This window comes from Chiloscyllium punctatum, chromosome 1 (genome assembly GCF_047496795.1).
Source record: "Chiloscyllium punctatum isolate Juve2018m chromosome 1, sChiPun1.3, whole genome shotgun sequence".
NCBI classification, from domain to species: domain Eukaryota; kingdom Metazoa; phylum Chordata; class Chondrichthyes; order Orectolobiformes; family Hemiscylliidae; genus Chiloscyllium; species Chiloscyllium punctatum.
In genome coordinates, this window is record NC_092739.1 from 37,084,997 (window position 1) to 37,102,571 (window position 17,575).

The window sequence follows — 17,575 nt, forward strand, 5'->3', positions numbered from 1 at the left end:
GGCTGATCTTTTCATGGTCTCAGCTCCACTTACCCCCTACCTCACCATCACCCTTAATTCCTTTACTGTTCAAAAAAATTCTATCTTCGCTTTAAAAGCATTTACTGAGTTAACCTCAACTACTCACCATGGGCGGCATGGTGGCACAGTGGTTAGCACTGGTTCAACCCTGCCTCAGGCAACTGTCTGTGTGGAGTTTGCACATTCTCGTCGTGTCTGCATGGGTTTCCTCCAGGTACTCCGGTTTCCTCCCACGGTCCAAAAATGTGCAGGTTAGGTGAATTGCTCATGCTAAATTAAGTGGTGTTAGGTGAAGGGGTAAATGTAGGGGAATGGGTCTGGGTGGGTTGCACTTCGGAGGGTCACTGTGGACTTGTTGGTCCTGTTTCCATACTGTCAGTAATCTAATCTAATCTACTTCACTGGGCTGGGAATTCCATAGATTCTCAATCCTCTGGGTGAAGAAGTTCCTCCTCAATTCAGTCCTAAATTTGCTCCGTCTAATTTTGAGGCTATACCCTTCTCTCCTAGTTTCACCTGCCAGTGGAAACGTTGTCTCTACTTCTATCCTATTTATTCCCTTCATAATTTTATATCTTTTTTTATAAGATCTCCCCTCATTCTTCTAAATTCCAATGAATGTAATCCCAGTCTATTCAGTCTCTCCTCATAAGCCAGCCCCCCAACTCTGAAATCAACCTAGTGAACCGCCTCTGCACCCCCTCTAGTGCCAGTACATCCTTTCTCAAGCAAGGAGACCAAAATTGCACACACTACTTCAGGTGTGGCCTCATCAGCACCCAATACAGCTGCAACATAACCTCTCTGCTTTTAAACGCAATGAAGGACAGTTCCATTTGCCACCTTGTTGTAACTGCAGATCAACACTCTCTGTGATTCGTGCCCAAGGACACCCTAGGTCCTTCTGCACAACAGTATGTTGCAATTTTTCACCTTTCAAATAATATGTCTTTTTACTGTTATTCCTTCCAAAATGGATGATTTCATATGTATTAGCAATATACTCATCTGCTAGCCCACTCAGTTAAACTATTCATTTCCCTTTTGTGGAAAGTTTCACAGTCCTCTGCACACTTTGCTCTGCCACTAATCTTAGTGTGTCATCCACAAACTTTGACACGCTACACATGATTCCCAACTCCAAATCATCTATGTAAATTGTGAATAATTGTGGTCCCAACACTAATCTCTGAGGCACACCACTAGTCACTGTCAACTAGAAAAGCACTCATCTATCCCCCACTCTGCTTCCTGTTAGTTAACCAATCCTCTATCCATGCAAATACATTGCCCATAATGCCATGCATCTTTATCTTGTGCAGCAGGCGTTTTTGCAGCACCTTGTTGAATGCCTTTTGGAATTCTAGACACACCACATCTATTGGGACCCTGAAGTCCACCGTGCTTGTAATATCTTCATGGATTTCCAGTAGATTAGTTAAGCATGACCCTGCCCTTCATGAACCTATGCTTTATGCCCAATGGGACAATTTCCAACTAGATGCCTTGCTATTTCTTGATAATAGATGCAAGCATTTTCCCCACTACAGAAGTTAAGCTTCTTTTGTCTTCCTCCTTTTTTAAACAATGGCGTCACATTGGCTGTTTTCCAGAATTCAGTGAAAAGTATACGGTATAGTAAATGTCTGGAAAATCATTGGTCTGTTTCTCAATAAATATTTTGTGAATGAAAATTTATTATGTTGCATATCAATGACTTGTAGGAGCAATTCATAGTATGCTTTATATGATCTATTTTGGATTTTTGACTTAAATTACCGCTTTTTTTTGTTATCTTACTATTAATTTGTATAATTTCTCACAGCCACTGCACGAGCTGAAAATGGACATTTCTTTCATATGGCTCAGGGGACCAATCAACAGCAGCATAGAGTCCTGCAGCAGATACAACAGGGAGACTTGAAGCAACATCAACTCCAACAGTTGCAGCAGCAACAGATAGTTAACTGTCAGACCCAAAAGGTAGTGTCAAGCACTCACTCACTTCATTTTAAAGAAAATTATTAAAAGCTTGCTTAATGATTTGCCAATCCATTTCACAAGTAATTTTCAGGTTACAGCATATTAGAATGGCAAACTGCAGAACAGTGGGACATGGATTCAATAACAAATCTAGTCATCGTAGGAACAAATAAATAACAACTCGAGCAGGCCACTTAGCTCCTTGAGACTGCTCCAGTATTCAACTCGATCATGGCTGATTTTCTATGCCATTCACCACCATTGAACAATCCCATATTCCTTAATTTAATTCTTCGGTATCTCCATCATTATCATACTGTAAGATTGAGTTTGCATAACTTTTTTGGCCAATGAATTTGCAAGGCTCTCCATCCTCTGAAGAAATATCATTTCATCTTGGCCTTACATGGCAAACTGCTTATCCTGAGACATTGTCTCTCATTTTAGACCCCTAACATTTCTTCCCCACTCTCCTGTCTCTTCTTTTTTCCCTTCTTTCTTTTTAGCTATCTCCCCTCCCATCTCCTCACACATGCATAGAAACATATGTGCACATATAGGCAAAATCCATAAAAATCATGGAAATACATTTTGAATCATTGGAGCACAAGCACTGACCCTGAACCCTTCCAATCCAAACATGTGAATGTTTTTTAGATTAGATTAGATTTCCAACAGTGTGGAAACAGGCCCTTCGGCCGAACGAGTCCACACTGACCCTCTGAATAGTAGCCCACTCGGTCCCATTTCCCTCTGACTAATGCACCTAACACAACGGGCAATTTAGCATGGCCATTCACCTGGCCTGCACATCTTTGAACAGTGGGAGGAAACCGGAGTACCCAGAGGACATCCACACAGACACTGGGAGAATGTGCAAACTCCACACAGGCAGTCGCCAGAGGCCAGAATCGAATCTGGGACCCTGGTGCTGTGAGGCAGCAGTGCTAATCACTGAGTCACTGTGCTACCCCTTTTAGTTCTACAGTTTTGTCTATTTTAATCAATCCCTAATCTATGGCAGTACCTGCAATCTGATGTTCACCAGTTTTGTTCACTAACCTCCTTATTTTATCAAAAGCCTTCTGAAAATTCAAAGGGACCTCATCCACTCGTTCTCCGACATCTATTCTGTTCATTACATCCTCAAATTTAAACATGCTTTTCATGTCATAAATCCATGTTTACTCTGGTCACTCTGTTAATTTGTAATTGTCATTAGCATTTTCCCTGTGATTGATATCAGGCCTTGAGTTCTGTAGTTCCCTATATCCTTTCTCCCTCCTTTCTTAAATATTAGGATTACATTTGATACTTTCCAATCTACTAGAACCATACCGAAATTATACTTTTTTTTACAAGGTAACAATGCACCCACTCCTTCCAACACTGAGATGCTCATCATTACATCCAGGTAGAGTTGCATACATTTTTTTTCAGAACTACTAATACCAATTTCTTTCAGTTTCTTGATCTCAATCATCTCTTGGTACTGTCATAATTTTGAGAGGGTTTATTTTGTGAAGACAGACACAAAGTATTAGTTTAGTTTCTCTGCCACTACTTCATTTTTTTTTATTATTATTATTATTTATTTCCATATTTGTACTCTACATAATTAATTCTCCCATTCTCTGCCTGTAGTGGACCCACATTTGTCTTGGCTAATCTTTTGCTTTTTTTTTAAATAACTTTTTGTTTCTTGCAAGTTTACATTTCTAACCTATTTTCCCTTTTTTACTACCTTAATCTTCTGATGCTACATTCTAGAATGCTCCTGACCATCAGGCTTCTTACTTTTATTGGCAATGTCATGAGTTTCTTCCTTTGATCTAATACAACATTTAACTTTTCTTGTTACCAATGGTTTAATCATTTTTCATGTTGGGTTTTGTGCCTTGATATGGTGCAAATGTGCTCATATTTGCATTAGTAAACTATGCACTGATTTTTTTAAAGGCCAGTCATTGCCTGTCTGCTGACATACCCTTTTCAAAGTTAAAAATCTCACAACACCAGGTCATAGTCCAACAGGTTTATTTGGAAGCACTAGCTTTTGGAGCACTGCTCCATCAGGTGGTTGTAGAGTATAAGATCATGAGACACAGAATTTATAGCAAAATTTTAAGTGTGATGTAACTGGAATTGTGTATTGAAAAAGACCTGCATTGTTTGTTAAGTCTCCCATCTTTTGAAATGACCATGTTGGTTTCAGTTTTTTCATGAGTAAATCGCAAAACCTTTTAAAAAGTTACATTCTCAAGTGAACTTTAACAATTGGTGTCATCGAATTTTGAGAAGATTTGTAGTTCAGGTTGAGGTTATGGATGTAGGTTTGATCACTGAGCTATAAGATTCATTTTCAGACGTTTCATCACCATACTTGATAACCCCTTCAGTGAGGCTCCGGATGAAGCATTGTTGATGATTCCTACTTTCTATTTTTGGTTTGGGTTTCTTTGGGTTGGTGATGTCATTTCCTGTTCTTTTTCTTAGGGAGTTGTAAATTGGGTCCAAGTCAATGTGTTAGTTGATAGAGTTCTGGTTGGAATGCCATGCTTCTAGGAATTCTCGTGAGTGTCTCTGTTAGACTTGTCCTAGGGTGGATGTGTTGTCCCAGTCGAAGTGGTGTCCTTCCTCATCTGTATGTAAGGATATTAGTGAGAGTTGCAACCGGAACTCTATCAACAAACACATTGACTTGGACCCGATTTACCACCCCCTGAGAAAAAGAACAGGAAATGGCATCACCATAGGAAATAAAATCACCAACCCAAAGACACCCAAAAATATACAGTAGCGCCTCGACATACGAACGACCCCATTCACGAACAAATCGGTTTACGAACAGGATTGTACGTAAAGTTTTGCTTCAACGTACATACGAAATTCAAGATACGAACGCAAAAAGCCCATATGCGACCATGTAGTTTCATTGTTCTGCTTTGCTATGTACGCTTTGAACACAAAAGCAGTGAACATTTTAAATGACAATGTGATGTCCCATTTTCGGAAAATTCTGCAACAAAGAAAAAAAACAAGTTTCTCTGGATTGTTTTCTTGTGGCATCACCAACCTCCAAGAGACAAAAAAGAGAAAAGACACCGGAAATATCCGAACAATGGGAAAAATTGATTCAATTCGCGAACTTTTTGGTTCGCGAACCGGGTCCCGGAACAGATTAAGTTCATAAATCGAGGCGCTACTGTACATAGAAAGCAGGGATCATCAGCAATGCTTTGTTCAGAGGCTCACTGAAGATATTACATGGTATGGTGACAAAACATCTGAAAATGAACCTTCCAGCTCAGCAAGCAAACCTACATCCACAATTGGTGTCATGTTGGCTCAGAAACACTTCCCAGAAATGTTTCCTGCCCCTCGATGTTTCTTAGTCCCATCCAACCTTATTTTATAGAATCCCTATGGTGTGGAAGCAGGCCATTTGGTTCATACTGACTTTCTGAAGAGCATCCCATCCAAACCCACCCCCCCAGACCCCATAAACCAACATCCCCCATGGCTAACCTCCACAACCTTTGACTGTGGGGCAAAACCAAAGCACCTGGAGGAAACTCATGCAGACACAGGGAAATGTGCAAATTCTACACAGACATACATCTTAATCTTCCAATCTAGATCCTCCCTTGACCAATATTATGATTTCATTGTTTATTAACAGCACTACCCTGCCTTGTATTCCTTTGGTCTATCCTTCATAAATGTCAAAAAGCCCTGAAATTTCAGTTCTCAGCCTTAGTCACTCTACAGTCATTTTTAAAAAGTGAAAGTAGCTGTCGATGGTGGGAGGATTCAGTTTCTACTAAACATATGTTTTTGTGTTAATCTTTTTTTTTGGATAGTTTATTTGTCCCTCAAAGATTTTATTTTTGACAAGTTCACACCAAAATCCTGGATCTTCATAATGAAACCTTATTAAAACTGCAGGCAAAGAAATGGAACTTATGCTACGTATGTTTATTCTCTTAATGCATTGTAATACATCTTGCAATTAATTTTATGAATCTGTAGTAAGTACAGTTTAGAAGTGTTGAGCAACATAGAGTTTTAAAGCACATAAACAGACCCTTCAGTCCATTTGGCCCCACCAACTAGTTAATCTTGTTCCATTTGTCAGCATTTGATCTACTTCCCTCCAAACCCTTCCTTTTCATATACCTATCCAGGTGCCTTTTAAATGTTGTAACTGTGCCAGCCTCTCCACCATTTCTTCTGGCAGTGTATTCCATACATGCATCACCCTCTGCATGAAGAAGTTGCCTCTCTGAACTCTTCTAAATCTTGCTTCTCTCATTTTAAACCTATGATCTCTAGTTTTGGACTCCCCTACCCTGGAAACAATTCTTGGCTGTTGACCTACTCCATGCCCCTCGTGACTTTAAGGTTCAGTTTACTTCATAATACTTTGAGGGTTTTGTTTTTAAAGTTTACCTTTAGAGAAGTCTATTAACTCATGATAATGGGAGAGTATTAACTTTCGCTAGCCTGTGAATAAATAAATATCAAACTTCAAGCAGAACATTGCTAGTGTACTTCAAAGTCTCCAAGCATGGGTGGTTTGATACTGCTATCAAGATTTAATAATATGCATGCTACCCAAGACCAAGTTTATTTTCTCCGCTGGTGGAAAACATTGCACATTGTATTTTTAAGTTTTGCTTCAGCAAAGACATCTCAAGAAATGCCGGTCAAGTGAATTAAAATGTCAAAAATGTAATTGTTTTTATTCAGTATTACTACTTTTTATGCCTTATATAAATTTTAAAATTTACTTAAGCCTAAGCATGTTGTTGTTATATTTATGATGCAAATAAAAGTAGTAATGAGACTTCTTGCTCTATATCTAAGTTATTTTCATTCCTTTGTCAGTATCCACAGGCTTTGCAGCCATCAGCACAGCAATTACAACAGCAACAATTAATGATGCAACCAATGTATTATCAACAGCAGCAAATGCTTCCCTATTCAGCTGTGGTAAGAGACTTTATTTATATATAGGGGAGGGATGTATGTGGCAAAGTGAGAGACAGATACTCATCCAATTGGATTATTCAATTTAAGCTGAGTAATTGTGATACTTTTATCTGCATTTTAAAGCTAACAGAGCATACTTTAGAAATATTGTCAGAGCCCTTGTGACTGTGTCTTTCAAATCCATGAACCAAAAACAATGAGACTGTTAAAGGTTGTAAGATCATTAATGATCAGAAAAGCTACTTAATCTAAAATATCTCATTAATTGAAATAACTAGGGGTCACAATTTCAAAATTCAAAGGAGCTTTAAGTGTAAGATTATGAGAAACGTCTTTGCTCAGATTTGTTATGATATGGATGCCCTGCCTGGGGACTGATGGTTTTGAAAGTGAGCTGGATATATATTTGGAAATGGTGAAGTTAGAGGGGTACAGAAATAGGACTGGAGAATGGGACAAGCTGGATAGCTCTTTTGGGGAGCCTGTACAGACATGTTGGGTCAAGTGGCCAGCTTCTGTATTGTAAAGTTATATGTACCTCAAAGTATACTAAATACCTTGGAATTTGGCATCAGGTTTTCTTTTTCCCCTCCAAGACCATTTGGAAATCCACTCCATATATTTACAACTGTCTCATTTGTCCTAAATTTGACTTTTATTGGTTTGATTATGTGCCTTTACTGCCATCTTCCAAATTTAAATTTTCTCCTAAATTACCTTTTTATACGCTCATCCTCATATATTCAAATCTCTACTATTTTCCCTTTTTAATTTGATGTGAGGCTCAATCTGTTTGTTCACTCAATCAATTGAACTTTTGTTCTTCGTGCATAAATTTATATAAAGAGTAGGCTATTTAACCCTTTTGCTGAAGAATGTGTTGCTGGTCAGGCAGCATCCAAGGAGCAGGAGAATCGACATTTTGGGCATAAGCCCTCCTTCAGGAAATCAATCCTGTGAAATTTAACCCTTTGTGCCTGCACAGCTGGTAAATAAGATAATGGCTGATCTGATTTCAAGTTAATTCTACATTTCTATATATTCTTCATAATCTTCTGTCCCTCCAGTAATCAAGAATCTACATAGATGTGCACCTCTGCCTTAAAAAGATTTAAAGATTCTGTATCCAGTGCCATTTGAGGCAGAGAATTCCAAATATTCTGAACACTCCATTTGTTTCCCCACATGTCTGTGTTGACAATGGTTTTGTGGTCATCGTTAGACTGTTAATTCCATTTTTATTCAATTCAAATACCACCATCTTCCATGGCAGGATACGAACCCAGGTCCCCAGGATATTACCGGACTTCTGGATTAATAGTCTAACGATAATATCATTGGATATAGTCTCCCTAACTTTCCCATATTATACTCCATTTGCCAGATTTTTGCCAACTCACTTAACCTTGCCATATTCCTTTTTTTAGGCTGCTTATTTCCCCTTTCAATCTACTTTACTTCACATCTTTGTTATTTGCAAATTTAGCAACCATTCCTTCAGTCCTTTCATTCAAATCATTTATATAAATTGTTGAGTTGAGACCCCAGCACCCAGCCCTTGTGCCATACCACCTGTAACATCTTGCATCCTAAAGAAGACCCAATTATTCCCACTTTCTGCATCTTGTTAGCCAGTCAATCCTCTATCTAAGCCAATATTTTACACTTTAACACCATTTTTGTTTTATTTTTCGCAATAACCTTTTGATGTGGCACCTTATCAAATACCTTCCTCAAATCCAAATGCAAAATTATGATATCTGCTAGTTCCCCTTTATCCACAATAGAAGTTATTTTTTCAAAGAGCTCTTCTAAATTTGTTAAACACTTCTTTTTTTCCTTTGCTTTTGGCTTCCCTCCCTTTTTGAGGAGTTTACGTTGGCTAATTTCCAGTCTAAAGGAACCTTCCTTGAATCTAATGGGTTTTGGTAAATTATCTCTGATTCTAATTGGATATAATATTCCGGTATTGTAGTTTGACTTGAACACAGCAAAATTTGATCACTCCCTTCTGAATTCTGTCATGTTATTTTAGTTTTATACATCAACTTCAGAATAAAGCAAAATGCTGCAGATGATAAATTGAAACCAATTCATGCTGGAAACACACTGGTCAGATAGCATACGTGGATGGAAAAAGAATTGATGTTTGAGGTTGAAACCCTTTGGGAGAGTTCATCAACCTGAACATTAACTTTGTTTCTCTGTCCACAAGTTCTGCCTCAACTGAGTGTTTCCAGAATTTTCTACTTTTCATTCTGTTGGCTTTATTGAATTGTGCACTGCATTGGTTGTTAACATTTAATCATTATTTTTTAAGTTTTCTGTGTCTCTTCTCACCTTTGTCTTAAGCTATTTGAAACCTTAATTTTGCCTTCCTTTATCCAAAATTTTACACTGTTCTGCATTAAATTTAATCTGTGATTATTCTTTTCATCTGTCTTTCATTTTAACAAGACTGAGATAGATTAATTTTTACATTTGAAAAGAAAAGGGTTGAGCAGTGAAATGGTATTGAAGTAGATGATCTCTTTGCACCCATAGATGATCTCTTTGCAGGCATAGAGCAGGCTGGAACGGCTGAATGGACAACTGCTATTTTGTGTGTTTATAATCTCTAATTTCCAATATGTTATCTCCAATTCCATTTATCTTCAACTCCAATCTCCAGTCTAGTTTGACATTGGCAAAATAACCAATCTGCCCTTTCTCTGACATATTCTGTTTTGGTTTTTCAAATATTTTTTCAAATTCTCAAATATAGTCTAGCTGTTACTATTACTCATCATTTTTTTAAAAAATGTGGTTTGACTGAGATCTAGTGATCTGAGGTGGGGACTTTCTCTTTCTCATGATTAGTTTGAATCTGACACCACATCAGGGGATTTCAAAGTCCTAACAATGTTGATGTCCCTAAACAAAGAAAAAGCCAATTACGTTGTTTTCCGCCTTGCAGTCTGTGGGAATACAAAAACCATTAGGTCTTTTCAATTTTTACTTTTACAGCTACTGCAATAAACTGCAAAGTACTTGTATAGGATTAAGGTAGAAGTTAAAATATAATAACTTGTAACATATGTACATTAAAAATGCTGATATTTTTGTACAAAAACTGACATTTTAAAAAATGCCTCTATAAAGAGTAATTTTACATTGAGGTTACTTGATGATATTATTCAACTTAGTATATCACTTTAAAATACTGTTATATCACCCAACAAGATGTAATGTTTTTGAGGGTTTTTCCAGAAAAACAAAGAATGGAAATTCTTGTTGGTTCAATGATTTCTTATGGATTACAGACTAGAAGGTATCAATAGGGTGCCCTTGAGAGAAACATAGAATCAATGCAAGCAATTGTGCTGACAATTGATTTATGAAAGTAAATTCAAATTCATTAGGTTATCATTGACAAACATTGACAATATAGATTGTTCTAGTTTGGAAAGCAATTGAAAACTAAGCTGAATGAAAACGTGTACTGCAAGGAGCCTGAGCTGAGTGGGTATAGTGACTTTTCCTTCAAGGGGAATTGGTCGCAGAGTGATATTGACACTGGACTAATGGTAATGTTACACGGTAATGTTTTGGATTATGACATAAGATCAAATCCCACATTGGCAAATGGTGAAATTTTGAATTCAATAAAAATCTGGAATAAAATGCCAGCCCAATGACAACGATGAAACGTTTTCAAAAAAAAATCCAACTAGTTCACTAGTTTTCTTTAGGGAAGTACATTAACTGGCTTTACCTGGTCTGGCCTACTCATGACTCCAAATCCATAGCAAGACGTTTAACTCTTAACTGCACACTTGCATCCCATGAACAATATTAAAGAAAACTTAATCACTATAAAACTACCAGTCTAAACCATTGCTGTCTTTGCACCTTTCACTACTCTTGTCATAGAGTCGTAGAGATGTACAACACAGAAACAGACCCTTCGGTCCAACTCGTTCACACATGTACCACACGCTGCACGAAAGTTGCTCCTTTCGGTCTTTTTTATATCTTTCCCCTCTCACCTTAAACCTATACCCTGTAGTTCTGGTTTCCCCCACCCCAGGAAAAAGACCTTGTCTATTTACCCTATCCATGCCCCTCATGATTTTATAAACCTCTATAAGGTCACCCCTCAGCCTTTGACACTCCAGGGAAAACTGCCCTAGCCTATTCAACCTCTCCCTTTAGCTCAAATCTTGCAACCCTGGCAACACCCTTAAATCTTTTCTGAACCCTTGCAAGTTTCACAAAATTCTTCTGATAGGAAGCAGACCAGAATTGCATGCAATATTCCAAAAGTGGCCTAACGTAGCAGCAACATAGCCTCCCAACTCCTGTACTCAATACTCTGACCAATAAAGGAAAGTATACTAACCGCTGCCTTTACAATCCTATCTACCTGTAACTCTACTTTCAAGGAGCTATGAACCTGTACTCCAAGATATTTTTGTTCAGCAGCACTCCTGAGGATCTTACCATTGTCAGCTGGAACTGACAACTGGAAGCGGCAGGTACAAATCACTATAAATACCAGAGGAAAGATCACAGAAGCGCTTCACAGGAGGCTCCCAAGCACTGAGGATGTCACCTAGATAGGGGATGAAACGTCTGCAATACAAATTCCCAGCTCGGCGAACAGAACCACAACAACGAGCACCCGAGTTACAAATCTTCTCCCAAACTTTGAGGTGTCTTAAGTCCAGTGAAGATTTGCTTTCCCAAAATGCAAGACCTTGCACTTATCTAAATTAAACTCCACCTGCCACTCCTCAGCCCATTGGGCCATCTGCTCAAGATCCTTTTGTACTCAGAGGTAGCCTTCTTAGCTGCCCATTGCACCTCCAATTTTGGTGTCATCTGCAAACTTACTAACTATACCTCTTAAGCTCGCATCCAATTATTTATATAAATGATGAAAAGTAGTGGACTCAGCACTGATCCTTGTGGCACTTCACTGGTCACAGGCCTCCAGTCTGTGTGTTCGCACTTTTTTTTGTTACCTCTAACATGCTCCACTATGACGAAGTCATCAGCCTTCACACTCTTAAAAATATGGAATCATTTTCCTAATATCTTGTTTTCAAAACCTGTTTCTCTAACCAAGACTTCAGTCACCTTTCTGACATTTGTAATTTCTATTCCACCTGTTTTCCCCAACCTTTCAGTGGAGCTTATGGTATCATTGAACTGTAATTGACTTTATAAAATAAATAAGGTAAAATAGAGACTACTTATACTTTTTGACTATAATTACATTCAGCAAATGCCAACTTTTTTTGTTTTCTTCTCTTTATATCCAGCAGGTAGAACAACATGAACAGGCTTTTGTACAATCTCCAGTTGCTGTGCCACAGCATTCACAATTTCAGTGCTCACAACATGAATACCAAACTACTTCAATGGCATTTGTTTCTCCAACCTCACCAATATCCCATCAACCTGCTGGCCATTATAGGATCCAGAGTGATGTCTCGTATGGTTTGGCTTTTGTGGTCACTGGCAATAACTCTATGCAGCCTGTTGGAACAATGACAGTTGAATCTTCCAATAAATCAGTTAGGTGAGTATTCTAGAAATAAAATGAGAGTTGAGTGTCATCAGTGCATTAGTTTTGGATTATAACAGTCTAATATTTCTATGAAAATAAGAGTCTGTATGCACCAATTGTACATTGGGCAAGACACATCTGAAATGTTGTTTCTTATATTGTATAGAATTGTTTGTGGTTTACTTTATTGCAAAGGTACAAGTTGTGTTACCCCTGTAACACTTTGTTCTACCCGATCTATAGTTCAGAAACAGTAGTTCCTACTACCACCTGGAAAGGTGTCTGGAACGGTTTGCATGCAAACTGGTCCCACGCTGCAGCTGCCAGCACGTGTTGCTACTCTTGTCCCCTCTGTGGTAAGCAACAGGAGTTTGGATTTGTTAAAGGTTGGGTAGTGTCCACACTTCCCTTAAAACTGCAATGTAAATATTTCCCGTGGGAATTCCAAAGTTTAATGCTTGCATGTGGGTATTTAAGAATAAATATATTTATAATGGAAATTCCTGGTTGCATTCTCAGTGTTTGGAGAAATAAATACCATTGTGTCTAGCAAAACATAATTTGCTGCCAGCTGCTCATCCCAGATTTCAATCTATGATAGGATCACAATCTCAATGTGATTTTATTCGAGGCCTGTCTCCTTAGGCTGGATCCAATATGTTCTAGCTTTGTGCAGTGTTTCCACACAGCCTGAATAGTTTCATTTGTGGATAATGGGACTCTTAATTTCAGAATAATCATTTCATATTCCATGTTAAATAGTTAACTTTGCTTAAATATTTTAGTCAAAGATAATTTTGAATTGTTTTAACAGATGTACCTGAAAAGTATAATAAGCAATTCTCCATATTTGAAGTTCAGAATCTTTCTTAACTGAAAAGTCCTAACTCTATCTTCACAGTTTATTGAATTACCAGGTCTGTTTTACACACGGTACATTACTTAAATAATAGACAAACTGAATATAGAAAGTTACCCTTAAGTTTTCCTGGGTCTAAAAATATGGAATTTATGTTTATATTAATTAAAGGAGTGAATTGTTAGAACTGAAGAAGAATCTTATTTGACTCAAAATACTCACCAATTTTCTCTCACCAATTTCTGGTAGCTTCTGTTTCCATTTACGATTAGCAGTATTTTGCTTCTATCATAGTCCTTTTAATGCTGACACTTGGCACCAAGACTTTAAATAGGCACGTGCAGGAAGTGTTGACTCCAATTCTTGTGCCATGAATGAAATAGCCTTCAGAAAACCATGAGCTGATTTTTTTATACAAATGTCTACCTCTGACCTTCCCCTACAATCCTGAGAGCTATCTCCTATCAGTTTTACACGGCTTCCAACATGAATTATTTCAAGGCCAGACTTTTGCCATTTTGTTAGAGGATATGTTGTCTGAGAGAGCTGCTGACCAATTAGATGGCTAGCAGATGGCTAGTCCCAGAAACTCCATGCAGGAAAGATGGTCACGACTAAGTCAGCTAGTCCTGACAGACAGGAGCCCAGACTCTGATGTCAAGTATCACTTGATAGTCTGGCAGGCCCCAGGAAGGCATAATATGGTGCCTGGTTTGAAAGGCCGAGGAGAGTCAAAAGGGAATGGATTTTAGGTGTCAAATATCTGAAACCAACCCGTGTGGAGCTTGATTTGAGCCAAAGTCAGCTAAAGCTATGTAGCCTTCCCATGTGATGTAGGCCTGTCATAGATTAAATAACGAAGCAAATAAGTTTCAGTAGGACTGAGGCAGGCTGGTGCTTCTGCATCTCCTGTAGCATTTCAGACATGCTGAGGGCAGGTAGTTAGTAAATAAGAGAATGAACACCTGTATTTCCCACTCCGTCCCTGCCTCCAATTTGCCAATGGGGCAGCATGAAACCCAGCCTCCTGTTTGTTTTGTAGCAATTGTGCAACAATCCACATTTCATTACTAATAAGTATAAATGTCAAGGAAAAAAGGAGAGTAAAAGTACTATAATGTTTTGTATATAATTATTTAAGGGTGATCTTTTATTTAGAATGTGGCAGGGTTCTTTTCTAGTGTTAGTAATGTAAGTATTTCTAGATGAGAAAATGCCAATTTCCATCCAGTTTACCTTTTTGCCACCCAGGTAGTCTTATATTATCATCATGTGGTTGTTGACTAATCACAACAATTGCCAATAATTAATCTCTAACAGACCCAGACAATGAGTTGAGATGCTGATGGGAACTGTGGTTGCCAAATCACTGGTTACTTTCAAACATGCACATTTGCTTTTCTTCATGTCTGAAACTACTTCAAGTTATATCCTAAAACATTACTTCCTAATGAACCTTTCCATTGATTGGACACGAAGAAATAATGTTTCTCCAGGTTTGTTCAAATTTACCACTTTTTGGTTTCTACTAATTGAACAAGGTAAAGTAGCTTTTCATGATCTGTATTATCTAGTCCCTTTTAAGATCCCAAACTTAACATTTTTAAATGGAGTTTATATTTGCAAAAAAAAAGCTAATTTATGTTCTTGTCAGCTGTTTTGTTAATTTGTTATATTTATATATACAAATGTGTACATTGGTGTTTTGCTTAGGATGAAGAGTATTTCTTTCCACTTCACAGGCCAACTTCTTTAGAAATGGATGGTATTCTCAACTGTCCTCCACAGAATATCAGTAACCCTCCTGACATGTCTGGATGGAATCCATTTGGCGAGGACAACTTCTCAAATTTAACTGAGGAAGAGCTACTTGATAGGGAATTTGACCAGCTCAGATCATATATGAGTGGTAATGATCCATGCATGGTTACTTTTATTTGCTTTCCTTTCACCCATGATAAAAACATTGTGTGGACAAAATTTAGCTTAACCATAAAACAGAAAATGTTTGTATCTTTTTTAAATGTGCTTGAGGTGACTCATAAGTAATCCATTGGCAGAATTAACTTCATAGTCTTGGCACACCATACCTTGCTAACATGCACTAGTATATTTAATTGCAAAAGATACATCAACGACACTGAAGGGGATGCATTCCAATCAATTAATTTGACATTGACTCTCACACTCCAGTCAATAATAATACTATAAATATTTAAAAGGAAAACTTCAGCTGTATTGGCAGCAGTACAGTGAAAAATTGAGATGGATTTGTGAAGACTCAGTGTCCTAATTTTGCTGAACATTGACCAAATTGTGCAACCTAATTTAATTAATCTCTGCATCCTCTGCTTTTCTGTCATTGCTGAGTTGTAATTTCATCAGACATTAAAGTTCTTTTCTTGCCAGCCTTCAGAGAAATTGTGAACCAAATTCCAGCAAAACTGCTCATGCCAGTGATTGCTCCCACAAACTATGCCAAAATGAAGGATGAATCTACCAGAGTCCTTAAATTTCCAAGGATTAAGTCTTTTCAACCAAAGTGCACCTACTCGCTCACATTGCTGTCCAAAAGAGTAAACGGCCTTTTCACTTTGTCTTGCTAACTGTCACTCTTATCTCTCTCTCTTTCTCACTCAGCAGAGGTTTTGTTCAGTGTTTTTCTTGGAGGAGCAACAACGTTCTTAATTTTAAATGTTAAATTTATATTCAAATAAATTCTTCCTCTTGGCTATATGGTATCAGTATGATTTACGAAAGAGTTCAGTTAGAAAGTGCTGCTTTCCTTTTCTTTCTGTCATGAGCTTTCAATGTTGTTGTCTGTTTTGATATCTCTTGCTTTTGGTTTGAATGTAGATTAAATTCTGGCTCTTTTAATTCATCTCCAGCTGCTGTTAACTTTTTTTTCCCAATCTGAGCCAATTTGACTCTTTGGATCCAACTCTAACTGAAACTGTAACTTGCATAAAACGATTACAGGCAATCATTGAGTTTTGCAAAGTACTAGGTTTCCCTTTGCAATTTTAATTTCAACAAATTCCCATTTCTAACATTACTGAAGATGGCATCATCTTAACCTCCAGTAAAATCACTTTCTTTATCAGTGATAGGGAAATTTGAAAGTTTTCCCACAACGATGATACTTGAAATTAAACCACATTTTAAATTAACTGGCATTAAATAATCTCCGTTAACACCCCTAATTGATTGATTGATTGAGTTAATGTTAACAAAATAACCACTCTTCACATTACCATTGTCCTTGAAACAACTCTAAACAGCAACCTTCACCACCTCGCCCCATCCACCCATCCGGCTCCCTGAGGAAATTTGTCCCACTTACATTAAGATGTAACTCCTTTCTCTTATGACTCGTGGTTGTCACCCATTCTCTCTCTGCCTCTAATCTGCAGTGTGACATTATTCTTCTCTGTTTACAATTTACAACATCTCCAAATTTTATTTCATCTTTAAATTTTGAAATTGTACTAAGTACACCAAACTTTAGGCCATTAGAATATATCAAGAGAAACCATGGTGTAAACTTTTGCTATGCTTTCCCACTAAAACATTCTCCAGTTTGATCAATCTTCTTCTTAATTATTTCCTATCACTTAGCCAACAAATATCCGTACAGTTCATTTAATGTCATGGATTTCAAATATGCTGGAAAGCCTTCCAAATTTTATATTTTAAGCGTAGATGGAACATTATGGCTTGTACTATGTACTTTCCATCTGTACTTCCTTCAACATTTTCGGGTACATCCTGTTTAGATGTGATAGCTTATCAGCTTTAAGGACACAGCCTTTCTGATACTTCCTTTTCCTTTTTTAGTCCATGTAATATCTCAACTATCTCATCTTTCACTATGATCTTGGTAGAAACTGTCTTGACAAAGACGAGTGCATTCTTTCATACCTCTGCAGTTTGCTTCTTTATATCGCTCCCAATAGTTGTTGACTACTTGTGTTTTATATCTTACGATTTCTTGTAATACTATCTGCCTCACCCAATTTCTGTGTAACGTGTTTCCCCTTTGAATCCTGCATTCTGGTTTCCATGCAAGGGATTAAATGTTTATAAGTAGGACCCTAGAAGGTGCATTTGGTCACTGGGAGCTTGCTGTACATTTCTATAAATCTTTAAAGGCAGCAAGATGA

At 37.7% G+C, this 17,575-nt stretch overlaps 1 protein-coding gene across 3 annotated transcripts in view; it reads left to right on the plus strand.

Annotated features, from left to right (window-relative positions):
• Positions 1-17,575, plus strand: part of bmp2k (BMP2 inducible kinase) — a 103,576-nt gene that overhangs the window by 76,299 nt on the left and 9,702 nt on the right. For 2 of the 3 annotated variants that reach the window (XM_072591744.1, XM_072591776.1), the window contains 4 exons: positions 1,847-2,004; positions 6,895-6,999; positions 12,306-12,565; positions 15,155-15,321. In XM_072591744.1, the coding sequence (XP_072447845.1) occupies positions 1,847-2,004; positions 6,895-6,999; positions 12,306-12,565; positions 15,155-15,321 (690 nt within the window). The remainder of the gene's footprint in view (positions 1-1,846; positions 2,005-6,894; positions 7,000-12,305; positions 12,566-15,154; positions 15,322-17,575) is intronic. The other variant, XM_072591749.1, reaches the window with a different exon arrangement.